This window comes from Vulpes lagopus, chromosome 16 (genome assembly GCF_018345385.1).
Source record: "Vulpes lagopus strain Blue_001 chromosome 16, ASM1834538v1, whole genome shotgun sequence".
Taxonomy (NCBI): domain Eukaryota; kingdom Metazoa; phylum Chordata; class Mammalia; order Carnivora; family Canidae; genus Vulpes; species Vulpes lagopus.
The window spans coordinates 33,749,952-33,777,479 of NC_054839.1; the positions used below are offsets into that span (position 1 = coordinate 33,749,952).

The window sequence follows — 27,528 nt, forward strand, 5'->3', positions numbered from 1 at the left end:
CTCTATCCCAGGACCCTGTGGATCACGCCCTAAGCTGAGAGTAGACACTCAACCACTGAGCCACCCATGAGTCCTGAAAATATAACATTTCTTATGGAGACTTGATTATAAACACATTTCTCTAAAGACTCTTCCGTCTGAAGTGAATATGTGAGAGATTTATTGTCTTAGAAAAATGTACTTCTAATGGTGGCAGCACTTCGTCCTAAAGTATAAAGATACACTGCTTTGATTCATACACTGCTCTTCTTGTTTATTTTACTTGTGACCTAGTCGTGTTGAGGGTATTTGATCCTAAGGCAATGTCTTTTGACCAGCAAGGCATCAAGTCACAGTGATATCCTGCAGATGCTGATTTAACCATCCCTTGGGCCTTTGGGACTGTCTGCCATGGCCAGACTTGTCTGATGACCCCACTGTGCAGTAGAACTGCTACCCGTTCTGTAAAAACAGTTGGGAAACACAGCTTATAGATCTGTTTTGGCTTTTGGCTTCCCTGAAATATTATACTTCAGGTTCCGATCAATATTAATGTGTCTGAGCATCCTTACTCCACCTCATATAGATTACTCTGATATTAATTTGGGAGAATTGAGAGAACTAAAAAGTTTTTTGGATATATACTAGAACTAGATTTACCTAAGATTCTCAATGGAGTCATTCTGAAATTCTGGTGTAGTTTTGCTATCTTCAGTGTTCTTTTGCCCAGTAAAAAACACCTAGCTAGGTATGGTTTTGTACTCCTGTGTTCTGTGAAATGTACCATAAAGAGATGCAGGAATAGTCACTCGTGGGTAAGAGCCATTGAGGAGCTTACTGTTCCATGGGCCTGCTTATTAATATTTGTGTTTCATTGTGGACTGTATTTCTCTGCATCATTGGCTGCAATTCATGTAGGTGTGAAAAAGCACTGAATATCTACATTCTTTTAAAAGTTATACCACAGCACAAATCACTTTCTCACTGTCTATGTTTTGGGTGGAAAATCCTGAATGATATAAAATTATCCTCAGATATGTGAAATAGTTACTTTAGGAAGGATCTATCAGCTCTTTCTAGTTAGTTGCTATATTTGTTAGTTTCACTGGGGATAAGTTGTAAAAGTAGGTCCATGAGTTGAGACTCAGACGCTGTTACTGCTTAGGTTCCTCTTCGTAATTGCAGAGTGCTGGGTTTTACCTCCCACATGTGGTTAAGAGGTGCAGTCTTTCTGCCAATCCTCCTGGATCTTTGCACTTATCAACCGGGAACCAGATCTTTGCATCGGAGTTGTACATGGTTTCTTATCTAAAAACTAATAGCTTGAAGAAATGTAAATGTAGACTGTGGTACCAAGTGATTACTTTTAGACAACTCTATTAGCATTTTATATTGCTTATTTTCTGTCAAAATATTAAAGTTTGCCCAATTAACTATTTTACAATGAAAAATTTATTGATGTTGTTTCATCATACCAAGTACTAATTCATCATGAGACTTTTTCATATAGAGAAATGGAATTATTTTGTTGAATACTTTGTAACTTAAAGGGTGGGTAATTGGTAAAAAGAAATGTTCTAAAAACATTGTTGAATGACCTGTGCTATTTATTGGAAGTAGGAAGACTGAGTACCAAAATCTCTTTTTTTTTGTTGTTCATATAATACATTATAAAAATGGAAACAGAGGGGCTCCTGGGTGCCTCAGTTGGTTTGGCATCTGCCTTTGGCTCAGGTCATGACCCTGGGGTCCTGGGATTGAGCCCTGTGTAAGGCTCCCTGGTCAGTGGGGAGTCTGCTTCTCCCTCTTCCTCTGTCCCTCCCCCAGATGGTGATCTCTCTCTCCCTCAGTCTCTCTCTCAAATCAATTAAAAATCTTTTAAAAAAATTGGAAACAGATTGAAGAGCTATGGTAGGTCAAGGCAGAGTGCTGTGACTCAAAATCTGCAATTGTTTTTCCCATTTGACATTTTTCAGCGATGTGCAAATCAAAGTCTATGTACTTATAACAGATATAAACATATATAAACACACACATGCACATATACACATATCCATATCCTTCTGGTGTTTTCTGGCATAAAAATAACTGTTTTATTGCCTTATTTAACTGTATTTTAGTCTGTATAGCTGTATATATATATCAGATACACTGGATAACAATTTTCTTTACTGCCAGAAGAAAAATGATTAAATGCAGAATGATATATTTGCCCATATTGCCTGGTGTTTGAGATTATTAACCAATCCCTTCTATTGGTCTAGACATAATGCTTATAGTTAGTTAAGGTTGGGTAATACACTAACATTTGATTCACTGTTATAAGTATGTTTAAATAGCATAAAATAGTGTGGGAAACATTTATTTCTTCAAAACTCTTGGGATAGCATGTTGCTACCTGATAGTTATATAGACTTGGCAGTGTGGTTGCTTTCAGGACTTAGTGTCCTTGCATATGTCTAGATATTATTTCTGATGACCTCGGAATAAAGTTAGAATATATTCTTGAATTGTCCGTTTATTTTTAACTCCTTTTTTTAAGCTGCTCTAAAGAATATAATCTTTTTAAAATAAAAAAAATGAAATTTACGATTAAACTTATAGCAGAGAAGTTTTTTTAAATTAACTGTATTTTTAGAACAGTTTCAGACTCAGAGCAAATTGACTGTTGTACTTTCATATAGAACAGTTTCACTACCCTAAAAATCCTCTTTACTCTTCCCATTTATCCTTTACTCCCCTTTAACCCCCAGAAACCATTCCTCTTTTTTTTTACTGTCTCCATAATTTTACTTTTTCTGGAATGTCATGTAGTTGGGATTATGCGGTATGCATAGCCTTTTCAGATAGACCTCTTCTACTTAGTGATATACATTTAAGTTTCTTCCATGTCATTTTGTGGCTTTATAGTTTGTTTTTTTTTTATCATTGATTACCATTCAGTTGTTAGGATGTATTACCGTTTATTCATTCACCTACCAAAGGACGTCTTGGTTGTTTTCATGTTTTGGCAATTATGAATTAACGCTATTATAAAGATCCCTTTGAAGGTTTTTGGATGGAAATACATTTTCAGTTCATTTGGATAAATTCCAAGAAGTGTGGTTACTGGCACCTGTAGTAAGAAATTGCCAAACTGTCTTCCGAAGTGGCTGCACTGTTTTGTATTCCAACCAGTAAAGTGGCTCTATATCCTTTTCAGCATTTGATATTGTCACTATTTTAGATTTTGGCCATTTTAATAGGTGTAGTGGTATCTCGTTTCAATTTGCAATCCTCTAATGACCTATGATATTGAACATCTTTTTATATGCTTACTTGCCATCCATTTATCTTCTTTGATGAGGTTTCTTTTGAGATCTTGGGTCCGTTTTTTTTTTTGTTTGTTTGTTTGTTTTGTTTTTTTTGGGTCCGTTTTTTAGTCAGGTTGCTTGTTTTCTTATTGTTGAGTTTTAAGAATTCTTTGTATGTTTTGGAGAACAGTCTTGTATCAGATGTCTTTTTCTCCCGCATACTTTCTTCTAGTCTCTGGCTTCTTTTCTCATTCTCTAGAATGAAGTCTAGTTTATGAATTACATCTTTCACGGGTCATGCATTTAACGTTGTATCTGTAAAGTTATCTCCATACCAAAGTCATCTGGGTTCTCTCTTATCTCCTAGGACTTTTGTATTAGGTATATTACATTTAGGCCTGTGATTCATTTTGAGGCAATTTTTGTGAAGGGTATAAAGGTCTAAGTCTAGATTCTTCTCTCTCTCTCTCTCTTTTTTTTATGGCAAGTGGATGTCAAGTTACATCAGTAACATTTGTTGAAAAGACTGTCTTTGCTCCAGAGATTAGCATTTTAATTAGTAGATTTAAATGGCGGTGTGTTTTTAGATTCAAATTCACTTGTTCATTGTTGGCATATAGGAAGGTGATTGACTTTGTATACTAACCTTGTATCTTGCAACTTTGTAAAAGTCACTCATTACTATTTTGGATTTTCTACATATATGATCATGTCATTTGTGAACAAAGACAGTTTTTTTTTTTTCAAATATTTTATTTATTTATGATAGGTAGAGAGAGAGAGAGAGAGAGAGGCAGAGACACAGGCAGAGGGAGAAGCAGGCTCCATGCCAGGAGCCTGACGCGGGACTCGATCCCAGGACTCCAGGATCATGCCCTGGGCCAAAGGCAGGCGCCAAACCCCTGAGCCACCCAGGGATCCCAAGACAGTTTTGTTTATTCCTTCTCAATCTGTATATCTTTTATTCCCTTTTGTTGTCTTAGTGCATTAACTAGGACTTCCAATATGATGTTGGAAAGCAATGGTGAGAGTTTGACATCTTTGCCTTTTTCCTGATATTAGTGGAAAACTTCAGATTTCTCACCATTAAGTATGATGTCAGCTGTGTACGTCTTTTGTAGAGTTTATATTGGTTAGGGTAAGACACACACACACATTTATATATAAAAATATAAATGAGAATGGTTCATGTGATTATGGGAGGATAAGATATGCCACAATATGTCATCTGCAATCTGGAGAACTAAGAAAGCTGGTGGTATAATTTAGTCAGACTGAAGACTTGAGAACCTGGCTTTAGACTTTGCATCCAAAGGCTGGATAACCAGGAGCTCTGGTGTCTGATGGCAGTAGAAGATAGATGCCTTAAATCAAGAAGAAAGAGAATTTGTCTTTCTGGTTTTTTGCTCTATTTGGACCTTCCATCAGTGCTTGATGCCGGCCCACACAGATGAGGGTGGATCTTCTTTACTCAGTCTACTAAATTCAAACTGGAAATACTCTCACAGATACACCCAAAAATAATGTTTTACCTGCTATCTGGCATGCATTAGCTACGTCAAGATGAGGTATAAAATTAGCCATCACAAATATTATTTGTCAAGTTGAGAAAGTTCCTCTCTAATCCTAGTTTACGGACAGTTTTATCATGAATGGTGTTGGATTTTGTCAAATGTTTGCATGAATTTATAGGATCATGTGACTTTTTTTTTCTACTTTAGTCTTTGGAAATGAGGGATTGTGCTAATTGATTTTCTAATGTTGAATCAACTACATATCTTGGATAAATCTCACTTGACTGTAGTGTATAATTCTGTTTATATATTCTTGTATCCCTTTTGCTAATATTTGTTGAGAATTTTTATATCTGTTAATGAGAGAGATTGGTCTGAAGTTCTCTTGGAATGTCTTTGTCTGGTTTTGATAATATGGTAATACTGGCCACATATAATGAGTTAGAAAGTGTTCCCTATGCTCCTGTCTTCTAGAAGAGATGGTAGAGTGAAATAGTGAAATAATTTCTTCTTTAAATGTTTGGTAAGATTGACTAGTGAACTCATCTATAACTGGTGCTTTTTTTTTTTTTTTAGATTTTTCTTTTGTGAAAATTTTTTTTAAAGATTTTATTTAGTCATGAGGGACACAGAGAGAGAGGGGGGGGGGCAGAGATACAGGCAGAGGAAGAAGCAGGCTCCATGCAGGGAGCCTGACATGGAACTCGATTCTGGGTCTCCAGGATCACGCCCTGGGCTGAAGGCGGCGCTAGACCACTGAGCAACCTGGGCTGCTCTTTCTTTCTTTTTTTGAGAGAGATGGTGAGAGGGAGGGTCGAAGGGAGAGAGAGAATCCCAAGCAGGCTCCATGCCTAGCATGATGGAACCCAGTGTGGGGCTCCATCCCCTGAGATCAGGACCAAGCCAAAACCAAGAGTTGGATGCTTAACTGACTGAGCCACCCAGGCATCCCTGTACCTGGCGCTATTGTTTTGAAAGGTTATTAATTACTGGCTCAATTTCTTTATAATAAATACATTCCTGTTCAGATAACCTATTTCTTCTTTTGTGGGTTTTGGTAGATTGTATTTTTCAAGGTATTGATCTATTTCATCTAGGTTATCAAATTTATGGGCATTGAGTTGTTCATAGTATTCTTTTATTATTTTATCACTCATGGGATCTCTGATGATAGCTCCTCTTTCATTTCTGATATTATTAATTTGTGTCTTCTCTTTTTTTTCTTAGCCTGGCTAGATTTATCGATCTTGTCAAAGAACCAGTTTTTGGTTTTGTTGATTTTTTTTCTATTGATTTCCTCTTTTCAGTTTCATCGATTTCTTCTCTAATTTTTATTCTTTCTTTTCTTTTGCTTACTTTGGATGAATTCGCTCTTCTTTTTTAGTTTCTTAAGATGTAATGTTAGATTATTAGCACTAGATATTCCTTCTTTTTAAATGTATATAAATTTTCCTATAGTTACTGCTTTTGCTTTCCCCTCTAAGTATTTTTTTGGCATCCCATTAATTTTGATACATTATATTTTTAACGTTATTTAGTTCAAAATATTTTAAAATTTCTCTTGAGATTTCTTTTTTGACCCATTTGTTGTTTGAAAGTGTGTTGTTTATCTCTCAAGTATTTTGGAATTTTCCAGCTATCTTTCTGCTACTGATTTACTTTAGCTCCAATGTAGTCTGAGGTCACACATTGTGTGATTTCTATTCTTTTAAATTACTTAAGGTGTATTTAATAGCTCAGAATGTGGTCTGTCTTGGTGAATGTTCCATTCAGGCTTGAAAACATGTGTACTCTATTGTTTTTTGATGAAGTAGGCTATAGATGTGTATTTTGTTCAGTTGATTGATGGTGCTGTTGAATTCAACTCTGTCCTTGTTGGTTTTCTGCCACTGAATCTGTCCATTTCTGATAGAAGGGTGTTAAAGTTTCCAGCTGTAATAGTGGACTCACTTATTTCTCTTTGAAACCCTATTTATGTTTTTGCCTTTTATATTGTGATGTTCTGTTGTTAGACACATACACATTAAGGATCATTATATGTTTTTGGAGTACTGAGCCCTTTATCATTATGTAATATCTCTCTTTGTCCCTGATAACTTTCATTGCTTTAAAGTCTGATCTATTTGGAATAATAGATTCTGCTTCTTTCTTTTAATTAGTGTTAGTATGGTATATCTTTTTCCATCCCTTTACTTTTGATAAATATATGTCTTTATATTTAAGCTGGTTTTCGTATAGGCAGCATATAGCAGGACCTTGTTTTTTGATCCACTCTGACAGTCTCTGTCCTTTAATTGGCATATTTAGACCACTGATGTGTAAAGTAGTTATCTATATAGTTGAATTAATATTTACCATGTTGGTTACTATTTTCTCTTGGCATTTTTTTTTAAGATTTTATTTATTCATGAGAGGCACATAGAGAGGCAGAGACACAGCAGAAGGAGAAGCAGGCTTCATGCAGGGAGCCCGACATGGGACTCGATCCCCGGTCTCCAGGATCACACCCTGGGCTGAAGGCGGTGCTAAACTGCTGAGCCACTGGAGCTGCCCTCCCTTGGTATTGTTGCTGCTGTTCTTTGTTCCAATTTTTGTCTTCCACAGTTTTTCTAGCATTTGTGCTCTTAATTGAAGATTATATATAATCCCATTTTCTTTCCTTTCTTAGCATATCAGTTAGATTTCTTTGTAAGTTATTATAGTTGTTGCTTAGAGTTTGTAATGTACATTTACAACTAATCCAAGTCCACTTTAAAAAAAATATTCTGTTTCATGGGTGGCATGAATGCCTTATAATATCAAAGTATGCCTAATCCTTCCCTCCTTTTCCTTGAATTAGCCCAACCAGGGATTGTTCATTTCTCTTATACAGAGATTTTGATTGCTAGCATGTCTTTTTTTAGAATTTCTGTTTTTCTGCTTATGTTATCCTCTGTTCTTGCATGTTGTCTGTTTTTAAAATTCTTTTTATTAAAGCCCTTCACATATTAAACGGAGTTTAAAATTTTCTGGTCTGATTATTTCAGCATCCTTGCCATATCTGACTGGTTCTGACATTTGTTCATTCTCTTTAAATCACTTTTTAGTATGCCTTGGAAATTTTTGTTGAAAGGTAGACATGATATAATGGATAAAATGAACTACAGTAAGACTTTTAGTGCTGGTAAGGTGGAGGGAGAAAAGAAGTCCTATGGTCAGGTCTCAGTCTTTTGGTCAAACTGTGCCTCTTGACTAGAACTTCACCAGTGCTGCCCAGTCCCCACCCCCACCCCTCTTATATGAACAGGATGATTAGTGGGAGCTGGAGTTGTATATTTCCCTTCCTGCAGGTAGGTTAGGTGTGGGTAAGACCCCAGCAGGTAAGGTCCTGGTAAGAATTTCTCCTAAGGACAGGCCTTGTTAAGAAGAACTTAGTGCTCTGGCAATATTTCAGATGGAAATCCTCCCTCTGGTGATAGTATGAGGAGATTTTTCTCTCATATTCACTGTAAGGACATAGCACAGCTCCTGAAGATAAAACTCACCCGAATGTGGGGACCTCACATAGCTGCATTCCCCTGGAGGTTTTTGTTTTGTTTTAAAGATTTTATTTACTCGTGAGAGACCCAGAGAGAGGCAGAGACATAGGCAGAGGAAGGAGACTCCCTGTGGGGAGCCTGATGTGGGGCTCAATCCCAGGACCCTGGGATCACGACCTGAGCCAAAGGCAGATCCTCAACCACTGAGCCACCCATGTGCCCCACCCCTGGGGTTTTGAACTCTTATCCTGAACCTCCAGTAACTCTTAAGTTACAGCTCAGGTTTCTCTACTCCAGCTCTGGTTCCCACAAAAGTTTTTGTTTGAGGATTTTTGCTCTGGCAAGTTGTGGTTCTCTGTATCCTTTTGTCTTTCTCTCCAGTTTTTAGGGCAACAGCCTTATGACATCACTTTTCAAATGGATCTAACAAAGGTTCTGATTTTTGTTTATTTGGCTTTTTTCTTGTTGTTACAACAGATCGGTGACTTTAAACTTGTGATGTGGTGGACTGGAAACTGAAAGTCCCTGAGGATACTTTTAGTTCTTCCAAAAATGCAGCATTGAGAATCCGGTTCTTTTCCTCTTGACTCTCTAGGAATTTCCTCAAGTAACAATTCCAGGATTGTTACGTAATCAGAGATCCAGCACAACAGGCAGAGAGTATAATTGTTTGTGGTTATTAGAAGATAGTATATTTTGTTTAAAAATCTGAGGAATGTAAATCTTTTTGCTCCTATGGATTTTTACAGGAGAGATCGATTTTTCAAAAGACTGAAATCTTTTAAGGTATACTCACTGCTGCTCTATGTAGTAAAAGAAATAAAAGTATTTGGCCCATAGCTTGTTTTCTCAGGGTGCTAGATTCTTAGCACAAGATAAAAGTGTCATGTGTCCATTTTTCTATTGTCATGGAATTGCCTAGAATATAATCTGCAGGTTGAATAGCAGTATATCATGGAGCTCTGCATACTGAAAATATTTGCAGGCAATTGATATACCACATGAATGAAACAATATAACAGGATTCAGTGCATCAATTACAAATATAACTTAGACAATAAGTTAATTTCATCTACATATTTTTTAGATTTGTAGTAGTTAAATTTTAACTGCAACCTGAATATACACATGACTCTGGGTATATGTGTGCATCCGTGTGTGTGCATGCCCTGTCCTGGTTAGAAGAATGATGTGACCTTTGTATACTTTATGAGAGAATCTAGATAAAAACGTTAATTTCCCTCCTTTGATTTCTCTCATCTGTTTTCCTTTTAATCTCTTTGGTTCCTTTATATCTCAAAATGTGAACAGTCAAATATTTCTTTTAATTGCATAGATAATATATGAAATTCATAAAAACTGAGAACATTTATCAAAGCAAAAATAAAGAATACTACTCCATGTCCTGTCACCTATAATTTTGAATGTGTGTATCCTTTTACTTTTTTCTGTCTCTCTCCCTCTTCTCTTTATCTCTTTCACATTCTCTTTGTTATAAGCATTGTGTTTAGATGTATGGCAATGTATTCTCCTGTCATCTCTTTTTTCACTAATTATGATAATTTATCAACTTCAAGACAAAAAGCTACATATCATAAATCTAACACATAAATATTATTTGTATGGCCTATAATCCATTCAACTAGTGCTCCATTGTTTGACATTTAGAATGATTCCTTTTGTTTTTCTTTTTGCTTTTTTATTTTAATACTGTAAGCAGTGTGGTGTTATACATACTTATCTATGTACTTGTCCAGTGATTTTTCTAGAATATCATTTACTTTCTTTGTTTTTACCAAGATTCTCATAGGCCTTGATGTTTCTCATCTATTTGTGTGTTTTCAGAATTTAGTAAGCTTTTAATGTTGAGAGAGAAGATTACATGGTATTTGAGGCAGTTGTTACTACAATTTTATAGTATTCGAAAGGTGGTATTGGTTCACAGTGGTCTGCCCTTTACGAATACACCAGGTACTGGGACGCCTGGGTGCCTCAGTGGTTGAGCATCTGCCTTCTGCTTAGGGCGTGATCCTGGAGTTCTGGGTTCCCTGCATGGAGCCTGCTTCTCCTCCCTCTGCCTATGTCTCTGCCTCTCTCTCTGTGTCTCTTGTGAATAAATAAATAAAATCTTAAAAAAAAAAAACAAAAACAGGTGCTTATGAATAAGATAAATTTTACCATGTTTTGCCCTCTTAAAATCTAGTAGCAATATCTTTAATTTTAAAGATAGTTGTTTAATACTGTGTTGGAAAAGAATTCTCCTAAAATAAATCTCTTTATATTTAATTTAAATCATACTTGCTAATTATATAATATTTAAATATATTACATGATATATATAGTACATAACCACATACATGCATTATATATAATGACACATACAATGTGTGACCATATATAATCTTTAACTCCTTTTAAGTCACTTTTTAATCCTTCTGTACCAATAATTAATGATTTTCTATTATGTGACTCTATTTGCTTAAGATGCAGTTAAATTTACAAAATTGTGACCTTAGAGTTCTGGTTTCTACAAAGAAAAGTGAAATATAAAGCATTATCCAGTAAATCAGATGTAGAGCTAAGAATTAAAACTCTGTCTTCTAGTTTCTCATTGCAAATTGGATTGCCTTATTTGTTTGGGTAATTATAGTTTCTTACTTTAGGGATTTTCAAAGCTGTGTGGGTCGATTCTCATTGGCCATGTCTAAGAATGGGTCAGGAGAGCTTCCTGGAATTGCTATATTACTATTGAAATCCTCACAGGTTTCTTTTAGGCCCCCATAGTTTGAAATAATGAGCAAATTCACAACTCTTTTCTGGAATCTTGCATTTGTTTAGTGAGAAAATTTGGATACACAGAACGGGGTCTAGAAGGAATTTAAACAAAATAATAAAACCATCTTATGAAATGTTGCTAATTTCCCAGCAGGTGTATTTTAAAGTGAACTATAAATATTCTTTATATCAGATGTTATTTTCCTTTAATATCGAGGTAGTGTTTATATTACTGGGTAATAAAATTCAATATAAAATTAAGATTATTTGCTAATGAGTTCATAATATCAGTAATGACAAAACAGTGTTTCTTAAGCGGGGGCACCTTCCTCCCTTCACCATCCCCACTCTTTGACATTTGACAATTTCTGATTAGTACAACTGTAAGTGTGAGAGAGTGCAGTTGGGATCCAATGGTAGAAGGCAGGGTTGCTTCTCCTGAGTATCTAAAAGTGCACAGGAGAGCCCCAAGAACAAAGAAGTATCTGGTCTAAGTGTCCATATTGCAGATGGTGAAAAGCCCTGGTCTAAAACAATGTTTGAGTTGTGCATTGTACTTCCTAATAAGGGCATATTTACTCCCTGTGTAAGCAACATTTATTTTATCCATATTCAGTATCAAGTAGCAGGAAAAGGTAATAGAAACTCTGGGTATAACCAGTAGGTTATACAGGTTCAAAATTATATTGTTTCTATTTTTGTGGGTCAGATCTATTAAGAGGCTAGCAGGAAGTTACAAAGCCTGAGTAAATGCTGTGTGTGTGTGTGTGTGTGTGTGTGTGTGTGTGTATGTATATATATGTATACATATATACACACACATATATATACATGTACATGTGTATATATATGTACACATATATATACACACACACATATATACATATATATATATATATATAATAAAAATGTGTACTTCAGATTCCTGTCGAATATATTTTGTTTCTTTACTGACTTCCATTGTGTTACATTTTAGAATTTGAGAAGTATCCACTAAAGGGAAGAAAATAGCCCTGGGTTTAATTTACTTATACATGCATGCATACATATACCTTATAGAAATTCTGAGATAAGGCTGGTTGATAAAATAAGGATGTGGAAAAAAAAATAAGGATATGGAGACATAAGGAAGGACATTCAAGATGACAGCAGCATGGATAATGACATGGAAGTGTTAATATTACTGGCTTCATATTGCCACAAATATGCGCATTTTAAACTTTCAGCCATTTGGATTTATTTTATCTTCTCTGTAGTTCTTTTGTTTTCCCCAGATAATTTTGGAAGTTTTCTACATTTCGAATTACATGTCACTCTGTAGGTATCTTCTCCAGTAACATGTATATTAGAGATGTCATAGTAGTAAATATTTTTCTTTAAAACAGTGTATTTCCAGACAAGTGTGTGAAGGGGAACCATAAATAAGGGGTTTTTAGCACTGTATCACATAGTGTTTGGTTGCTGGGAAGGGTTGTCAGACACTTATGGTTGTGTCTAGTAGTTAGAGATGTTAAATGCCCTCACTGGGATGCCCAGGGAAAGACAAGTTGTGTTCATATGTAATTGGTGCACATCTTCACAGTTTTAAACAGACAACATAGTTCATTTTTGCCATTTTTCCTTGAGAAAATATTTTAATTGTGTAGCTCAATCTTCCTTCAGTTCCTATCATCCGTATTTTTTAACAAACATACCATTACCATTCAACTTTTTTTTTTTTTAATTTTTTTATTTTATTTATGATAGTCACAGAGAGAGAGAGAGAGAGGCAGAGACACAGGCAGAGGGAGAAGCAGGCTCCATGCACCGGGAGCCCGATGTGGGATTCGATCCCGGGTCTCCAGGATCGCGCCCTGGGCCAAAGACAGGCGCCAAACCGCTGCGCCACCCAGGGATCCCACCATTCAACTTTTATGATAGTTCATAGACTCTAACACATAAACCTGAGTGGTTCTTTAGAGTCAAACAAAAATCTGATTAGAATATCCATTCTTAAAAGTAAGTTTGGAAAGGATGGGTAAAAATGATATTACTACTACTAATTTAAATTATTTAATATAACAACGTAAAAGACTTGTGAAGTACTGAAGCACGTTATGTGCATTATTTCATTGAATCCTTAAAACAGTTCTGTGAAGTAGAAGATTACCTGTATCTTACAGATGTGAAAATTGGAACCATAAGAAGATTATACACTACAAGTACATTGACTCTAACCCAGGAAGTATATTTCATTGAGCCCATTTTCTAGGCAATATTCTATTCCTACTTACATTTCTGTGCAATTATGAAAGCATGCAGAAAAAACATAGGTATGGAAGATAGAGTGCTTTTAAAAAGTTAAAAAATTAGGTTGTTTGAATTCTGGAAGATGGAACTGAGAAAAAATGAAAGTAGATATGTAACAGCACTGCCAGTAGAAATGTTGACTTAGCACAGGGTTTGGATTATACATAAAATTTAATTATTATACCTGAAGACATCATTTGGAGAATCTGGAAAAGTCATAGCTAGAGGTGAATATATTTGGAAACTGACAGATTACATTTTGAGTGGAGCCTGTACATTTGGCAGCCAACCAATAATGTCTTCACTGCATTCCCAGGATCCAGAGTATGGAGAAAGAGAAGAAATACATGGCCACTTTTTTGATGTGTCCGACATGGCTGGCCAGACAATGCTAACTGTTGCAGCTTCCTTATTGTTAATGTAATCTTTTAATAAAAAGTACTTTAGTTACATTTTTTTTTTTGGACAACATGACAAACATTATATAGTGCTTTTACCTGCTTAACCATCCTTCTTGGATGAAACAACCTGTAAAAATTCATCTTTTTTACCTTGACTTTTTTTAAACATGCATTAAAAACCAATATTGTGCCTAGGGATTTCAAGGAATGTAATATTATATTTGTTATAAAATCTTAACTAAATAAAAACTTAGTTTACTTGTTTGCAGTTTACATATTTTCTGGGTATGAATGAGAACCTTAGGCTGAGTTTTCCCTTTTTGTTTTCATTAGAATAGTCATAATAAAAAAATCAACTTGGATTATTAATTCTCCTCAAAGTTCTTTTACTTGTTTCCAACTCCTCAGTACTGTTTCTTCAGGCTCTGCAGGAGACAGTCAACAAGGCCATAAGATAATCTATTTGGATTTGATAAGGAGCCATTTGACATCATTGTAGACCAGGAAAGGTGAAAATATAGGTCAATAGTCATTTCCTTTGTTTCCTACAGAAAATAAATGACTTAATACTTGATAGTAATCTTAATTTTCTCTAGGCATAGAAGACCGGTGTTGTTATTTCATTACATAATCCATTCAGTGTTCTGGATGTGTTTTCATTAATATCCACATGATTTTCATCAAGGATAATGACTGATGAATATGTTAATGTACAGTCCTTTTAAACTTGTACTTTGGCAAATATCTAGTTTTTTTGTTATTTTTTTTTTAAGTTTCACTAATCACAGAAGACTGTCATACTTTATAAATCCTGATGAGAATGTTAGTAAAAGCAGAGTCCATTCTTGCCTTGAAGGTGAAGCTTATAAAATGACATATAAATGTTTGCTTTATTTCAACCAAACCTATGTTTCCAAGTTTGGATAAATTTGACTTTATGTATCTCTTACAAGATTAAAACATATTCAGCCTAAGAGAAATCTTCCTGTGTGTGTCACAGATCTTGTGTATGGAAAAATATGTTGAAATTAAGTGATATACTCAAATACTCATCTAACTCAGAATATAGTAGGTCCTATAAGGGATACTGGAGGAATATATGCCATGGTTGGCTTTTCCTATTGGGTAGCCTGCCTCAACCTTTGCAAACAATCTAGAAAAATTAGCCATCTTTGACACTCCCTCTCACTCTGTTTTATCACCATACTTCCTCCTCCCTGCCAATCATCAAAGGCTGTTCATTTTGCCTATGTACTATTTCTCAAATACTTTTCCTACTCTTCTTTCCCACTGCCATGGCCTTAGGTCTAGCTTACCACCTTTCTCCTGGGCTATCTGGCTCACCTATGAACTGGCTCTTCCTTCTGCATCAAGTCCTATATGTTTATAGGGCATCTTTCAAATTAATTCTAGTGCTGTCTTTCTAAACACGAAGCGTAAGCATACTATGTTTTTGCTAAATAGGCCTTCACAGCTTCTAGTCACATATTGTGTGATGCCCAAACACATTTCTTCCCCATTTGCCTTCAGCTCTTGAGGCAGGAAGCTTTTCTATCTTGTTCACTTGTGCTCCTAGCAGCTAGCATATGGCGGCATTAATGAAACATTTTTTAATGAATAAATGAAGTGCCATAATATATGAGATCCTTTACAGCCTGACCTGATCTCCTCTCCACTTTCTCCTCCAATGCACGTATGTTCCAGCCACACCAAATCCTTTACCATTCTTCGTAAGCATAGGGTATTTTATTACCCTATGATTGTGCTTATGTTCTTCTCGTTTGTCAACGAACAGTTATCACCAGGGTTAGTTAGACCCAGGAATAATGAATTGACCTTATGTCTGCGTACATTTATTGTTCTCATTAGCCCAGCAAATATTTACTAAGCACATACTATCTATTAGACACAGTTATAAGTCTGGATATAGGGATATTGTTATGGAAAAGAAGACAAGGCCATGGCCTATTCTGCAACTTACATTCTAGTGTAATAGCAAATAAAGAATGTGTCAGGTGGTGATGTGTATAAAGATGGAATAGAATACAGAGAGGCCTACGGGAGAGAGTGTTTTTGGCATGACTGAAATCATGAGCAGAATGGTAGAAAATGGGGATCGGTTAGCTGGTTTGCAGCACATGAGAAACACGGTCAGAGGTATGTCAGGTAGGGCAGGCTTGGGACTTTAGACGGATCTTAGTACTGTCTGCCTTCCTTGTGTCTCTAATCTGCCTGCTTTTGCCTTACTGCTCCAGCCTTTTGTCAGATCAGGAGTCTCAAGCACACTAGCCAGAGTAGCTTGGGCAGCTCGGGGCATACACAGTTTGCAGCCGATGTTTGAAGACTCAGCAGTTGAGGCTTTCTATCCCCAGTAGCAATGGAAAGTAGTCTTTGCCCCAGAGTTAGGCTGCCTGCCATTTTCATAATCTTGGGCAGATGACTTAATCTCTCTGAATCTGAATTTTCTGGTCTAAAATGGACATAGCAAAAAACAAAACAAAAAATAGCTGTCAGGGGAATAAATGGCTAGAATGAAACTATAAAACTTCCTCCTTTTGTTCCCTGATCTACCCTAAATGCCTAAACAGTGTCTGGTACGCAGTAAGTGTTTTTTTTTTTTGAGTGAATCAGTAAATGTACAAATGAATAATGTGATGAGTGTGAAGCATATGAAACAACAATGCCCAGTAGGTATATGCTCAGCAAATGGTAGCCATTATTATTATAGTTGTTAATATTATTATTTTTAGAATTGTGATCCGTGTGATCATCCTGTGTTACAAGTGTAATTTTCCATGTGTGGAGTCTAGTGTGTTGGTCCTTCTGCCTGGCCTCATGGTGTCTGGTCTATGCGTCCATGCATGTGCCCAGGGAAGGAGGCTTGGGCTGGGCATATGCTGTCTAATTCCTTTCTGCTCTGTTCCCTAGCTCTGGCCTCTGCTGGGGCTAAGCCCTCAGAATTGTTTCTGCTAGCCCTATAGAGGGTCTGATTTCTGGCCTCTTTTTCCAGGACTGAATTCACTTCTCTCTTATCTTTATTTATTTATTGAGATACAGTTGACATATAACCTTATGTTAGTTTCAGGTGTATAATATTAATGATTCAATATTTGTATCTATTGTGAAATGATCACAGTGGGTCTAGTTAGCATCCATCATCTTGCATAGGAAAATTTTTTCTGACATCCATTCTCTTAGCAGTCTTCAAATACACAATACAGAATTATTAACTATGGTCACCATGCTGTGCATTACATCCCCAGAATTACTTTGTTCTGTAAGTGGAAGTCTGTACCTCTTGACCACCTTCCCATTACACAACATATATATATCTTGCCTCTGGCAATCACCAGTCTGTTCTCAGTATCTGTAAGCTCAATTTTTGGCTTTTTTTTTTTTTTTTTACATTCCACATGTAAGCAAATTTGTTTGATTTTTGTCTTTCTCCGACTTATTTAGCATAATATCCTCCAGGTTTATCCATGTTGTTGTAAATGGCAAGATTTCCTTCCTTTTTTATGGCTGAATAATTCTTTTACCTTTACGTGACATCAAGAATACGTGTTCGCTCATCCTGACAGCCTACTACCTGCTCTGGCAAGATAGTGCTCTCCCTGAAATGCCCTAAAGTGTTAACACCTGCCCAGCTGAATTGAAGCTTTGCCCTCCCTCTCTGGCGTTTGATTGGTGGTGGGTTGGCACTACTCTTAACCACAATTTGTCCAATTTTTTTTTTCTTAACCTGGTTTCTGTTGTTCAGTCTTTGGCTTGCCCCTGTCATTTGCGGCAGTGCCTCATGGTTCACGGATGTGGCATGAACGGAATGAGGGGACTTTGGTATAGCAGAGACCCTCACTGCGTATGTATGGAGAGATTTGGCTAACTCACAACCCCCAGTGTGCAGTTCTTCAGAAAATGAATGACAAAAATAACATTCTATTCCACTTTGTATTATGAATGCTGAGGTGGAGAGTATTATTTGGAATCTCAGATGACATTTCTAAAATATCAGTGTGAACGGCATTGTTGGGGTAATGTAGCACTTGCCAACATAGGAAACAGAATGATCCTTGCTATCAGGAAAATATAAGTTGCCTCGTGGTACGCAAAATTTTACCAGCCCCTATGAGAGACATAATTCCGTGTTTCCAGGTGAGGTATTTATGGAAGAGTTTTTTTAAAAAACATTTTTATTTAAATTCAGTTAATTAACATATATTATTGATTTCAGAGGTAGAGGTCAGTGATTCCTCAGTCTTATATAATACCCAGTGCTCATCCCCAATTACCTATCCCCTCACTCCTCTGCCTTCCAGCGTAGAAGACTTTTAAGACTGAAGACAGATATTGCAGAATACTGTATATGTGGATCATTGAAAGCACTGAAGGGGATTTAAGTTGAGAGTTGTAATAGGGCTCTTGTTTAGCTCTTAGTTCTGCCAATATGGTCATTGATGTGCTATCCTCTCTCTCATGCTACACAGCAATGGAAAATGAAAGGCTGGGACAGGATGGCAAATTATTACTGATATTTATTTTGTACTGTTTGAGGTACTTTGATTATGCATATACCTTATACCAAATTGATCATTGGGAGGATATGTGAGCTAGAGCTAAGAAATTCTGCTTTTATACTTAATCTAAGAGATAATAAATGTGATGCCCAGATGTATCTCTTGAGTATCAAATGTAGAAGATAGTGTTCCTCTACCATCCAAGTACACGAAACTATTGTAAAAATATTGAATGAGCCATCAAAGGTATATGAATATTTTTAAAACACTGGGTGGCGAATGAGATTACTATAGATTTTTCTGGATATTGAAATCAGGATGGGATTGACTTACTAAATTAATGAGATATTTCTAGGAAAGAATGCATAATCTTATCAAGCCAAGAAAATATGTTGAAAGTTTAACTTAAAGGAAAAATAAAGGAAATAGGTTTGAAACCATGGACTTATTTGACCTCTTACGGATATTCCCCAAAATGTTGACACTCCCAGTGACCAGAGCAACACTAACAACTCCCCAGTGACCAGAAGTTGCATATTCAATTCACTCACTAAATCAGCTCAGTTCTGAGAGGAGCTGTTAAATGAGATTCCAGAGTTCCTGAGAGAAGAAGAGCGAGAAAGAGCGAGAGGGAGAGAGAGAGAGTTGGGGAGGGGTTGATTGGGGTAGGGGGGAGGAGAAAGAAAGAGGAAGGATGAGGGAGAAGGAGAGAGAGTTAGTATGGAACACTACCCCTTTGTAATCTTGAGACCTCAGACAATTTAACCTCCTGTGTCTCAGATATCTTCAGAGAATATAGCATTGACTTCTTGGGTTGCTCTAAGGACTAAATGAGTATCCCTTTAGTACAAGGTCTGACCCTTAATAAACATGCAAATATTAAGTATTACTGTGTTTGTTACCAAGATAATAAAATGATTTTTTTTATGCTACAATGTGATTTGTTGTATAGTGATAGATATCTGAAACTGGTGGCTGCCTGTAATTCTAATTTCTTAGGTTTGTTGAACCTTACCTATATAAAGTAAGGTGAACTCACTGATTCTCTTGTATTTCAGCACAAATTTTGGAGTTATGATAAAACAGTTGTGTTTTCTCCAAGGAACTGATGACCCACAGTCCGGAGGAGGGCGAAGAAAAGACTTGCATTTTGGGAATAGGAGGACTAATTCTAGTAGTTGCCATGAGAAAGTCACACCCTCTATTCTGTTTTCCTGAGATGATCATTGATCATGTGTCCCTATGCTTCCCGCACATTCCATTCAAAATATTTTCAGATGTTAGTTTCATCGAAGGTTGTACTTGTCCTGGTTTTGACTAGGAGAGCTCTATCAGCTGGACTTCTGTGTTGCCAAATCTTATTTGGCAAACAGGAAAGTCCAGAGTACAATTCTCAGTGTACATGTAATTGATCAACAGCCAGTTAATAAATCTGATGGTAACTTTTGCTTTAATTAATAAAATGTACTCATATGAAACAAGTATTGTAAGTGTATACATGTGTGTGTACCTGTGTATATGAATATATACATACACATGTAAATTATATAGAGTTGTATAATATCAAAAGGTTTATTACAACATAAATATACAAAGAACACGATGTTACTAAAATTGATGACTGTAATTTTATTTACCCCTTGGGAATCAATTGAGCTATTGATTCCACAGCAAATGTGTTTTGATTAAGATCATGACGAGATATGTTTGACAGCAATTTCAAATTATTAGAGTTTATTACATATTTAAAGTGTATAGTCAGCTGAGATCCTATGTATCTGATTTTAGCTTAGAGAAATCTATCGATATTTTGTTCTAGGAACTATATCCTCAATGCTGTACCATGTGCTCCATTAAACCCATATCCTTTCCTGGATGGTCTGGAATACAGTGTGATGCTCAGTGCTTATGTTTATACTAAACAGGGTTAGAATCATGAATGTAGAGATTAATATGCTCTGTATATACTTATAGTATTGCTTTTAGGCTTATATACAAATTGAATCTGCACTAGTTGAATTTTATAGTTAAGGATTGGTTTCTTAGCTGTGAACATTGTTATTCATGGTGTTATGAATAACACCTGGATGGTGAGTGATCCTGGGAAACCATGGAAAAAGAAATATTTCCAGCGAAAACTTAATTTCTTAAACTCTAGAGATGTGTTTTATTTTTCTACTTTTATAGGAAATGAAAATGTACAATCCTGTCTTTAACACATGTGGAGTTATACAAGAATAACAATAAAAAAATCATGAAAATACAGTGATATTTAAATGTGCTAAATGGAACATGGGCCTAGTCAGGTTTTCACGATTTATCAGTTTTTAACTTCAAAGACTCTGGTTAGCTTGCATTTTTTAAACTAATGAGTTTATCACAGCCTGTGAGGAAAATGGTTAAAGTATATCAGCTGTAAATTGGTACAAAGCACTAAAAGGGACATTAGCCTCTAATCAGATTCCAACAGTTCATTAAACCTGTCTTTCCAGAATCGCTCTTTGTCTTTTCCCTGCCTTTGCAAGGCATCTTCCCTTTTCGTCTGGGCAAGACCTCCTCCGGGGTAGCAAGCAATATCAACTCATTCTTCATTGTCTACCAACCAAACAGCCTACGGGATGCTTTGTTAGGGTAGATTTCTGGCTGCTGTGAAGGGCAGGGGCATTGAGGGCTGGCCGGCTGCAGGAAGGCTTTCTTGAAACTGGGTGGTTGCAAGCCAAGCTGGCTGCTTCCAACCATGGAAGCAAGTGACACATTAGGAATTGAGATCCATGCCTGATGTGTAAACAACTCACCAGCCTCCATGAAAGGATTTAAAGCTTGGAACAAATTAACTGAGCTTGCCAGGGATACCATCGTTCTTTCTGCTCTAAGCCATTAGGATGCAAAATGCCTAAAAAATATGGATAAGTCAAAAGCACAAATTTAAAAAAATGCATCCTGTCAGTTTTAATAATATCGCATATTTCTAAGAAAAGAACATGACAGTAGTTTTTCTTCTTTTTATTACCTAATAGACTAGGTAGTATGGAATTTTTAAATGCTCATTAGTTAGCTCTAGAGTAAATTTGCCTTTTCTTCTTGTTGATGTCTCAGAGCAAATATTTGTGATAAGAGGCCCTATAAATTTTATTTCTTATTTTTCTTAAAAAAGAGTGGCAAGAAATAGAGATAATTAGAGCTTTACTATACTGCACTCTGTTGGTATTATTTGGTAATAAAAACGTTTATGATTTGTCGAGGTGGGAGTTGTTTTTATTTAACCATTTGAAAGAAAAGCAACTATGTGAGAGGCAAACCCTGAAGATTTAGAAATGCTATTAACCTTTGTCATCAGAGGTGGGCAAGATATTTAGAAACAGGTCACTCTTTCTTTTAATGACACCACTTTAGAGTCATGTGCATTCTATGATGGAGCAAAGGAAACATTATAAAATCTCAAATTTAGACTTCAGTTTCTTAGTATGGTCAGTAGATGAATGTAAAGTTGACATTAAACATGTTTTAAAACATGATTTTGGTCTGAAGCAAGCAATGTTGAATGTCTTTAGGATTCCCTTCATAGGTTATTGACTTTAGAAAATCCCCAAAGCAGTGAAAATTAGTAGAAAAACAACCTTGATTTAGCCTGTTTGTAAATATGGTTTGAAATTCTACTGAGTCACAGTAGAAATAAGGTTCTCCTTTCAAGAAGTGGTGAATTCACCCAAACATATACCAAAACAGAACACAAATTGTTATTTATTTTTGGGTTGAGACCTGAGCTTAAAAATTCACTCTCAATCCAAAATTTATATTAGTTGCTTTTGAAGTAGATGCTTGGGGTTGATCTATAGAAATTTTCATCTGATATGAATTGCTGTACCAAAATTCAGTGTCTAGAATTATATTTTCTTGTTTTTCAAATTATTTAGCCTTTGACGCTAATATGAGCATATAGTCATTTTTAAAATCTATTTCCTCCTTTGTGGATTTCTGCACACATACAACCCCCAGAGCTAAGGACGAAGGAAACATCCGTCTGCTTCCTTCCAGTATTGCAAAAGTGTGATGAATTGTTCCAGCCCCATGTAAATTAATGTTAAGGTTTCTTTATTCCAGTTTATTATAGTCTGACCTCCAACCCAGAGGTCAGAGAATCAGACTGATTAATTCAACTTCTTGGTCATTATTTCAAATGATAGTTCAGAAGAGGGGCATAATTGGTTATGCTGATATTCTCATTTAATTATACTTCATTGTTAAAAATTAGGTTAGCAGTACTAAATGTACTACTTACTATGAAGGAAGACTCTACCAGATGTCCTCATGTGAATGCTTTACAGCTGACTTTCCCTCTCTCTTTTTGTTCTCAGAATATCAACACGTTTGAGAACAGAATGTTAATGCTTGATGGGATGCCGTCGGTCAGAGTCAAAACAGAGCTTTTGGAATCTGAACAAGGGGTGAGTTTCCAATGGTGCCCCATCCTTTTCTCTTTATGATAGTGGCAGTCCTTTCCAGAGCATCTTGACGTTTGCAGAACACTTCTGATTTTCACTGGCCTGTGCTTTTCACTCCAGTCAGGAGTCAAGATCATCTGAGACTGATTGGTTCTCATCCATTTGCAGCCTCCAATATTACTACCTTGGAAAAGAGAACTTCCTGAAACTAGGAAGGCACAGTGACCTTATAAGAGCCATATGGTTTTATTGAAGTTAGTGAATGTTTTGAAAAGCTAATATAAATCCAAAGAAAAGAGAAATTATTAAAAAAGAAAAAAAGATAGGAATATAACATCCATGCCCAAACGGCTTATTTCTTTCTTAGGAAATTACAGAGTACAGGTACGGGAATGTTACTGTTTGTTGGATTGATTCTCTTTTGACATTTGCATCTACCCTTTTTTATGCCATGAGGACTAGAGGACAGATGATGCAATTTAGGTCAGTGAGTTTGAAATAGACCTAAAGCGAAAGGGGACTTAAATTTATAAATACATAGCAAAATGGACAAATTAACATATGGCTAGTGAAAATATGAAGCTAGATTTCTTTTTTAAAAGGACATAGGTGATTTTATAATTATTAACATTTTTAGCTTCAGTAGTTAAAATTATAATAAGGGCAATATGACTGCTTGCAGCATTGGCTCACCATGTTTTAGATTTAAGTGAGAAAGCACTGCTTGTGTGCCTAAGAGCACACTGCCTACCTCTGTTACTCATCACCACACCACTGAGGCGGTACAGAGGACTAAGGAAGGGATAAATTAAGTAAATATTTAATCTTTATCTTATTAATGTATCTCTTACCAAAAGAAGCAAAACATAGGCAATGTTTAGTAATTGACTAACTGGAAGAAATTTTAAAAGTAAATCAAATTTAACTTGTAAAAATCTATGCATGAGTTCACGTGGGACCCCATTCAAGGGGTTAGGATGCTGATGTATTAAAAGGACTTCATAATGAGGAACTTAGGGCATGAATTCAGATGTAGCATGTAGAGGGTTTTTCCAATAACTTCCCCCTTCCTGAGTAATATATATGTCAGGGTGTGATATGTAGCAGTGTATATGTCTCTTCTTCACTGTAAGCCTGTGTCTGAAAGTTTATATTCAGTGTTGATTATTGTAACTCTGCAGTGAACTTTGTGGGGTATGACAACCAATAATACACCCTCCCTGTTCTATGCATGACATAATGACCGACTCACATTAGGTTCAACCTAAAACTTAGGCAGTGGAGCATTGTGGTGGAAAAGACCATGTGGCAGGGACTAATATTATTTGTTTGTTGTAGACAAAGCTTCAGAAAAAGTCTTGTGTTCACCTGGATTTTCTAGTATGACTCAGGTTAAATTCTGTCTTCCAAATCATACAGTTTTTACCTTTGCTGTTGAACCTAACACAGGAAGGATTAGTTTTATTTCTTTGGAATTTCTGTTTTCTTAATCTAAGTGTGTAAGTATCAGTTTCATAAAATAAATTTCTACACACCCTGTGTTTAAGTTGAACACACTGCACAGACCATAGCATCTCATCACATAGCATCACCATCACACGCTGATGGAAAAATGAAAAAGTGGTATATTCCACGTTGTTGCTTTTGTTTTACGAAATGTTCTTCAACTTGAATAGCAGTAAATCCACTCAAGTCATGCATGTTGGAGGAAGTACAGAAGCCAGAGACTACTATTTGGGTCACTAGTCAGAACCAGGATGGTGCACTGTTGTCACCAGCTCTGGGAATCTTTGATGATATCATGATACTTCTTTCTCCTTTACTGTAATATGCAGTTTGAAAGTAAGGTTTGCATGAAGTATTTAGATGCACGCACACACACATACAAAAAGCCAATATTCCCAGGGGGTTTGCATTGTAACTAAGAACGTCATGCCACATGATCTATAGAAAATATTTACTGCCCTCAAATAGGGATAGGAAAAATGGTAGGTTCATAGGTTTTACTTAATGCTTATTTATTAAAATCAATTTTCCTCCTTGTGAATGGAGCTGTTGTTAGTATTTTAACCCTAATTTAGATTGTGTATGTTGAAGGGAAGTAGAAACTTGATTTTATTCTTTTCCTTGGCTTTGTATATACTTCTTAAATACATGGTAGATATAATTTTGTTCTCTTTTATAGTGAAGCTTCAAGAGAAGTAGCCCTGTGTTTAATGAAATGTATTATGACCTAATTATTTATGGAGTACAATAATTTGTATTTAATCATTTATAATACTTCAAATCAATTCTTCTTTAAAATTAGGGATAAATCTAGACTTTTAGTGAACTTCATTTTTGGTTGTTTTACTGGAGTTTTTAATTGGGGATAATAGGATGGGTGATATGCGGTATCATTTCAGAACCAGAACTATTTTAGATAAGAAATACTAGAATTCTAAAGATTCCTTTATTTACGTCTTATAGGACTCTTTCCTCATTTCCTGGTAAAAGCTGGATGAGGATTTTTTTTTTTAATACAGTGTAAACATTGGTGAAATTAAAATAATCACATGTGATCATGGGCTTCTGAAAAAGATATTAGTAACAGTGAACACAAAGTTAAGAAATGAATCTGAAGAAAAAAAAAAGAAAAGAAAGAAATGAATCTGCGTCACAACAATGAATGGGAAAGCCTGAGCTTGATGTCAAGGATTGGATTCTGTAATCACTTTGGAAAACCAGATTTCAAGACTGTTTTTAAGACATAGACATTAAATGTCCAGTCTCTAGGGGAAGAAAAATTTAGTGTGCCTTTCAGGCCCCAGGCAGTATTGTAAAGATACACTACTTTCCATGGACCTCAGGTTTTCAGTGCACCATGAAGGCATATGTTCCTTCTCCCCTTCTGGCTATAAATAGTCCCTTAGGTCTTCCGCCGCCAGCTGGTCTATACATATCCCCCCACCCTTCTAAGGAATTCAGGACCAGATGACCACATTTCAGAGCTGGAAGATAGACTGTGGGATGGGTCTAGGTTAGCTACTCTGCTTTCTCTCTTCTCTGAAAAGTTCTGGCTGCCTTGCCTCATTCTCTTCATGGTTTTATGGCGTGTGAATGTGATCATATCTCATCAATCAGATTGTCAGCTCTTAGAGGACAAGAAGTATTTCTTGTATTTTTCTTGTAGGTCCTGGCACATGGTCAGTGGTCATTCACTCGTCTGGGCATTATAACTGGCATGGTAAACAAACAAACAAACATGAAGCCAGTCAATAGCTCATTATAAACCTGCTCTGTCTACTTCATAGGGTTGTGAACAAAAAAATAAAAATTGGAAATACTGGAAACATACATTCTCATTGATGGCATAGGCTTCAGCCTGTCGCCGTGTGAACTGGGTATAGTGGCATGTCGACACCAACTCTGTGGCTTCTGCATCCTTAGTTTAGGATATCTAAGTAGATCATTATTGTAGTCTCTTGAAACGTGACTTCAGTTTTCTTCAGGCTTGTCGGTAATACAGCACATGCTGCTAAGCAGTCCATGGGAAGGGCATGTGCTCTTGTGATACACTTCAGGGGCTCAGCAAGGAGTATTGAAGTGACTTTGACTGTGACCTTTGGTGCTTGTGTCCTGCTGTTACAAGAGCTTCCCAAATGCCGTCAGCCGTTGGATGTTCTAACATGTTATTAAGCAAAGAACTAAAGCAGGAAGAAGAGGACTGGAACGATTCCACCCAGAGATAAGGCGGTAACAGAGAAAGGGTACTGTCTCAAAAACATAAAATGTGATTTTGTTCCTGGTCTTACAGTTTACTGGCTTCTGTGGCACTAGGAAGTTACTTCATAACTCTAGGCCTCTATGTCCTCATCTGTATAGTGGGGGTGTTAGAGGCTGGCCCAAGTTCCATCTGACATTCTTTGATTATGATAATGAGCCAAGAGCGAGAAAAAGCATTTCCCATGATGAGTTTAACAATCATATGACAGGGAGGTTACCTGTGTATGCAGGTAGAAATGCTGTCACTTTAAAAAGTGACAGACCCAAGTTCAGATACTCTCTCTGCCAGGGGCCACCTGTATGTGTCCTGTTGGTCTCTATCCACCTATTTCTTCACTCCTAGGAAGTGAAGTGAACCGTCCAGCATCCTAAGAGCCTGCCTGCATATGGTGACTGCTGAATAAATATTTTTCCTTTGAAAAAAGCAGGAATAAAAAGAGCCCAATTGCTTCAGTTTCTGTAGCTGCAGTTCTCATATTGTAGTTAGCAGAGATTAAACATCTGGGTTAATTTATCATTTAAGGTAAATCTCAAATTCTAACCCTTATTTTTTCATTTTAATTTTTATTTAAGCATATCTGGAGAAATATTTCAAATTCTTATTAGATTTTATCACAAAAAATGGAATAATGAAGCCAGAAATCAATGATTATATTAATACAAAAATTGCATCCTATTTTGATGTGATAGTGGTATTTGGCCACAGTTTTTTAAAAAAAGGAGTTCTGAGTTTGTATACTTCAGAAATGCTTATTGATATATTTGCAGGTGAAGTGATTAGGTGTCTGGGATTTGCTGCAAAGTGAGATGGGAGGACAGAATGGATGGGGAGAAAGATAAGACTGACCAGGAGTCCGTCATTATTAAAGCCACATGTAGCCAGTACCCAGAGGCTCTATAACCATTGTGTCTCATTTTGTATGTGTTTGAAATTCTTGAAAGTAAAATGTTTAAACAAGAAAAGAAGCTCTCTCAGTCAAAATAGAAGAATACATCAGTGCATGGGTGCCAATGGGAGTCCTGAAGGAAACATGCATC

General features: G+C 36.3%; 1 protein-coding gene across 3 annotated transcripts in view; it reads left to right on the forward strand.

The window, feature by feature from the left end:
- Window positions 1-27,528, forward strand: part of KLF12 (Kruppel like factor 12) — a 429,166-nt gene that overhangs the window by 169,328 nt on the left and 232,310 nt on the right. For all 3 annotated transcript variants that reach the window (XM_041731038.1, XM_041731036.1, XM_041731037.1), the window contains exon 3: window positions 22,639-22,728. Coding sequence is in view for 2 of the 3 variants with exons in the window: in XM_041731036.1 (XP_041586970.1) it covers window positions 22,639-22,728 (90 nt within the window). In the remaining variant the exon portion in view is untranslated. The remainder of the gene's footprint in view (window positions 1-22,638; window positions 22,729-27,528) is intronic.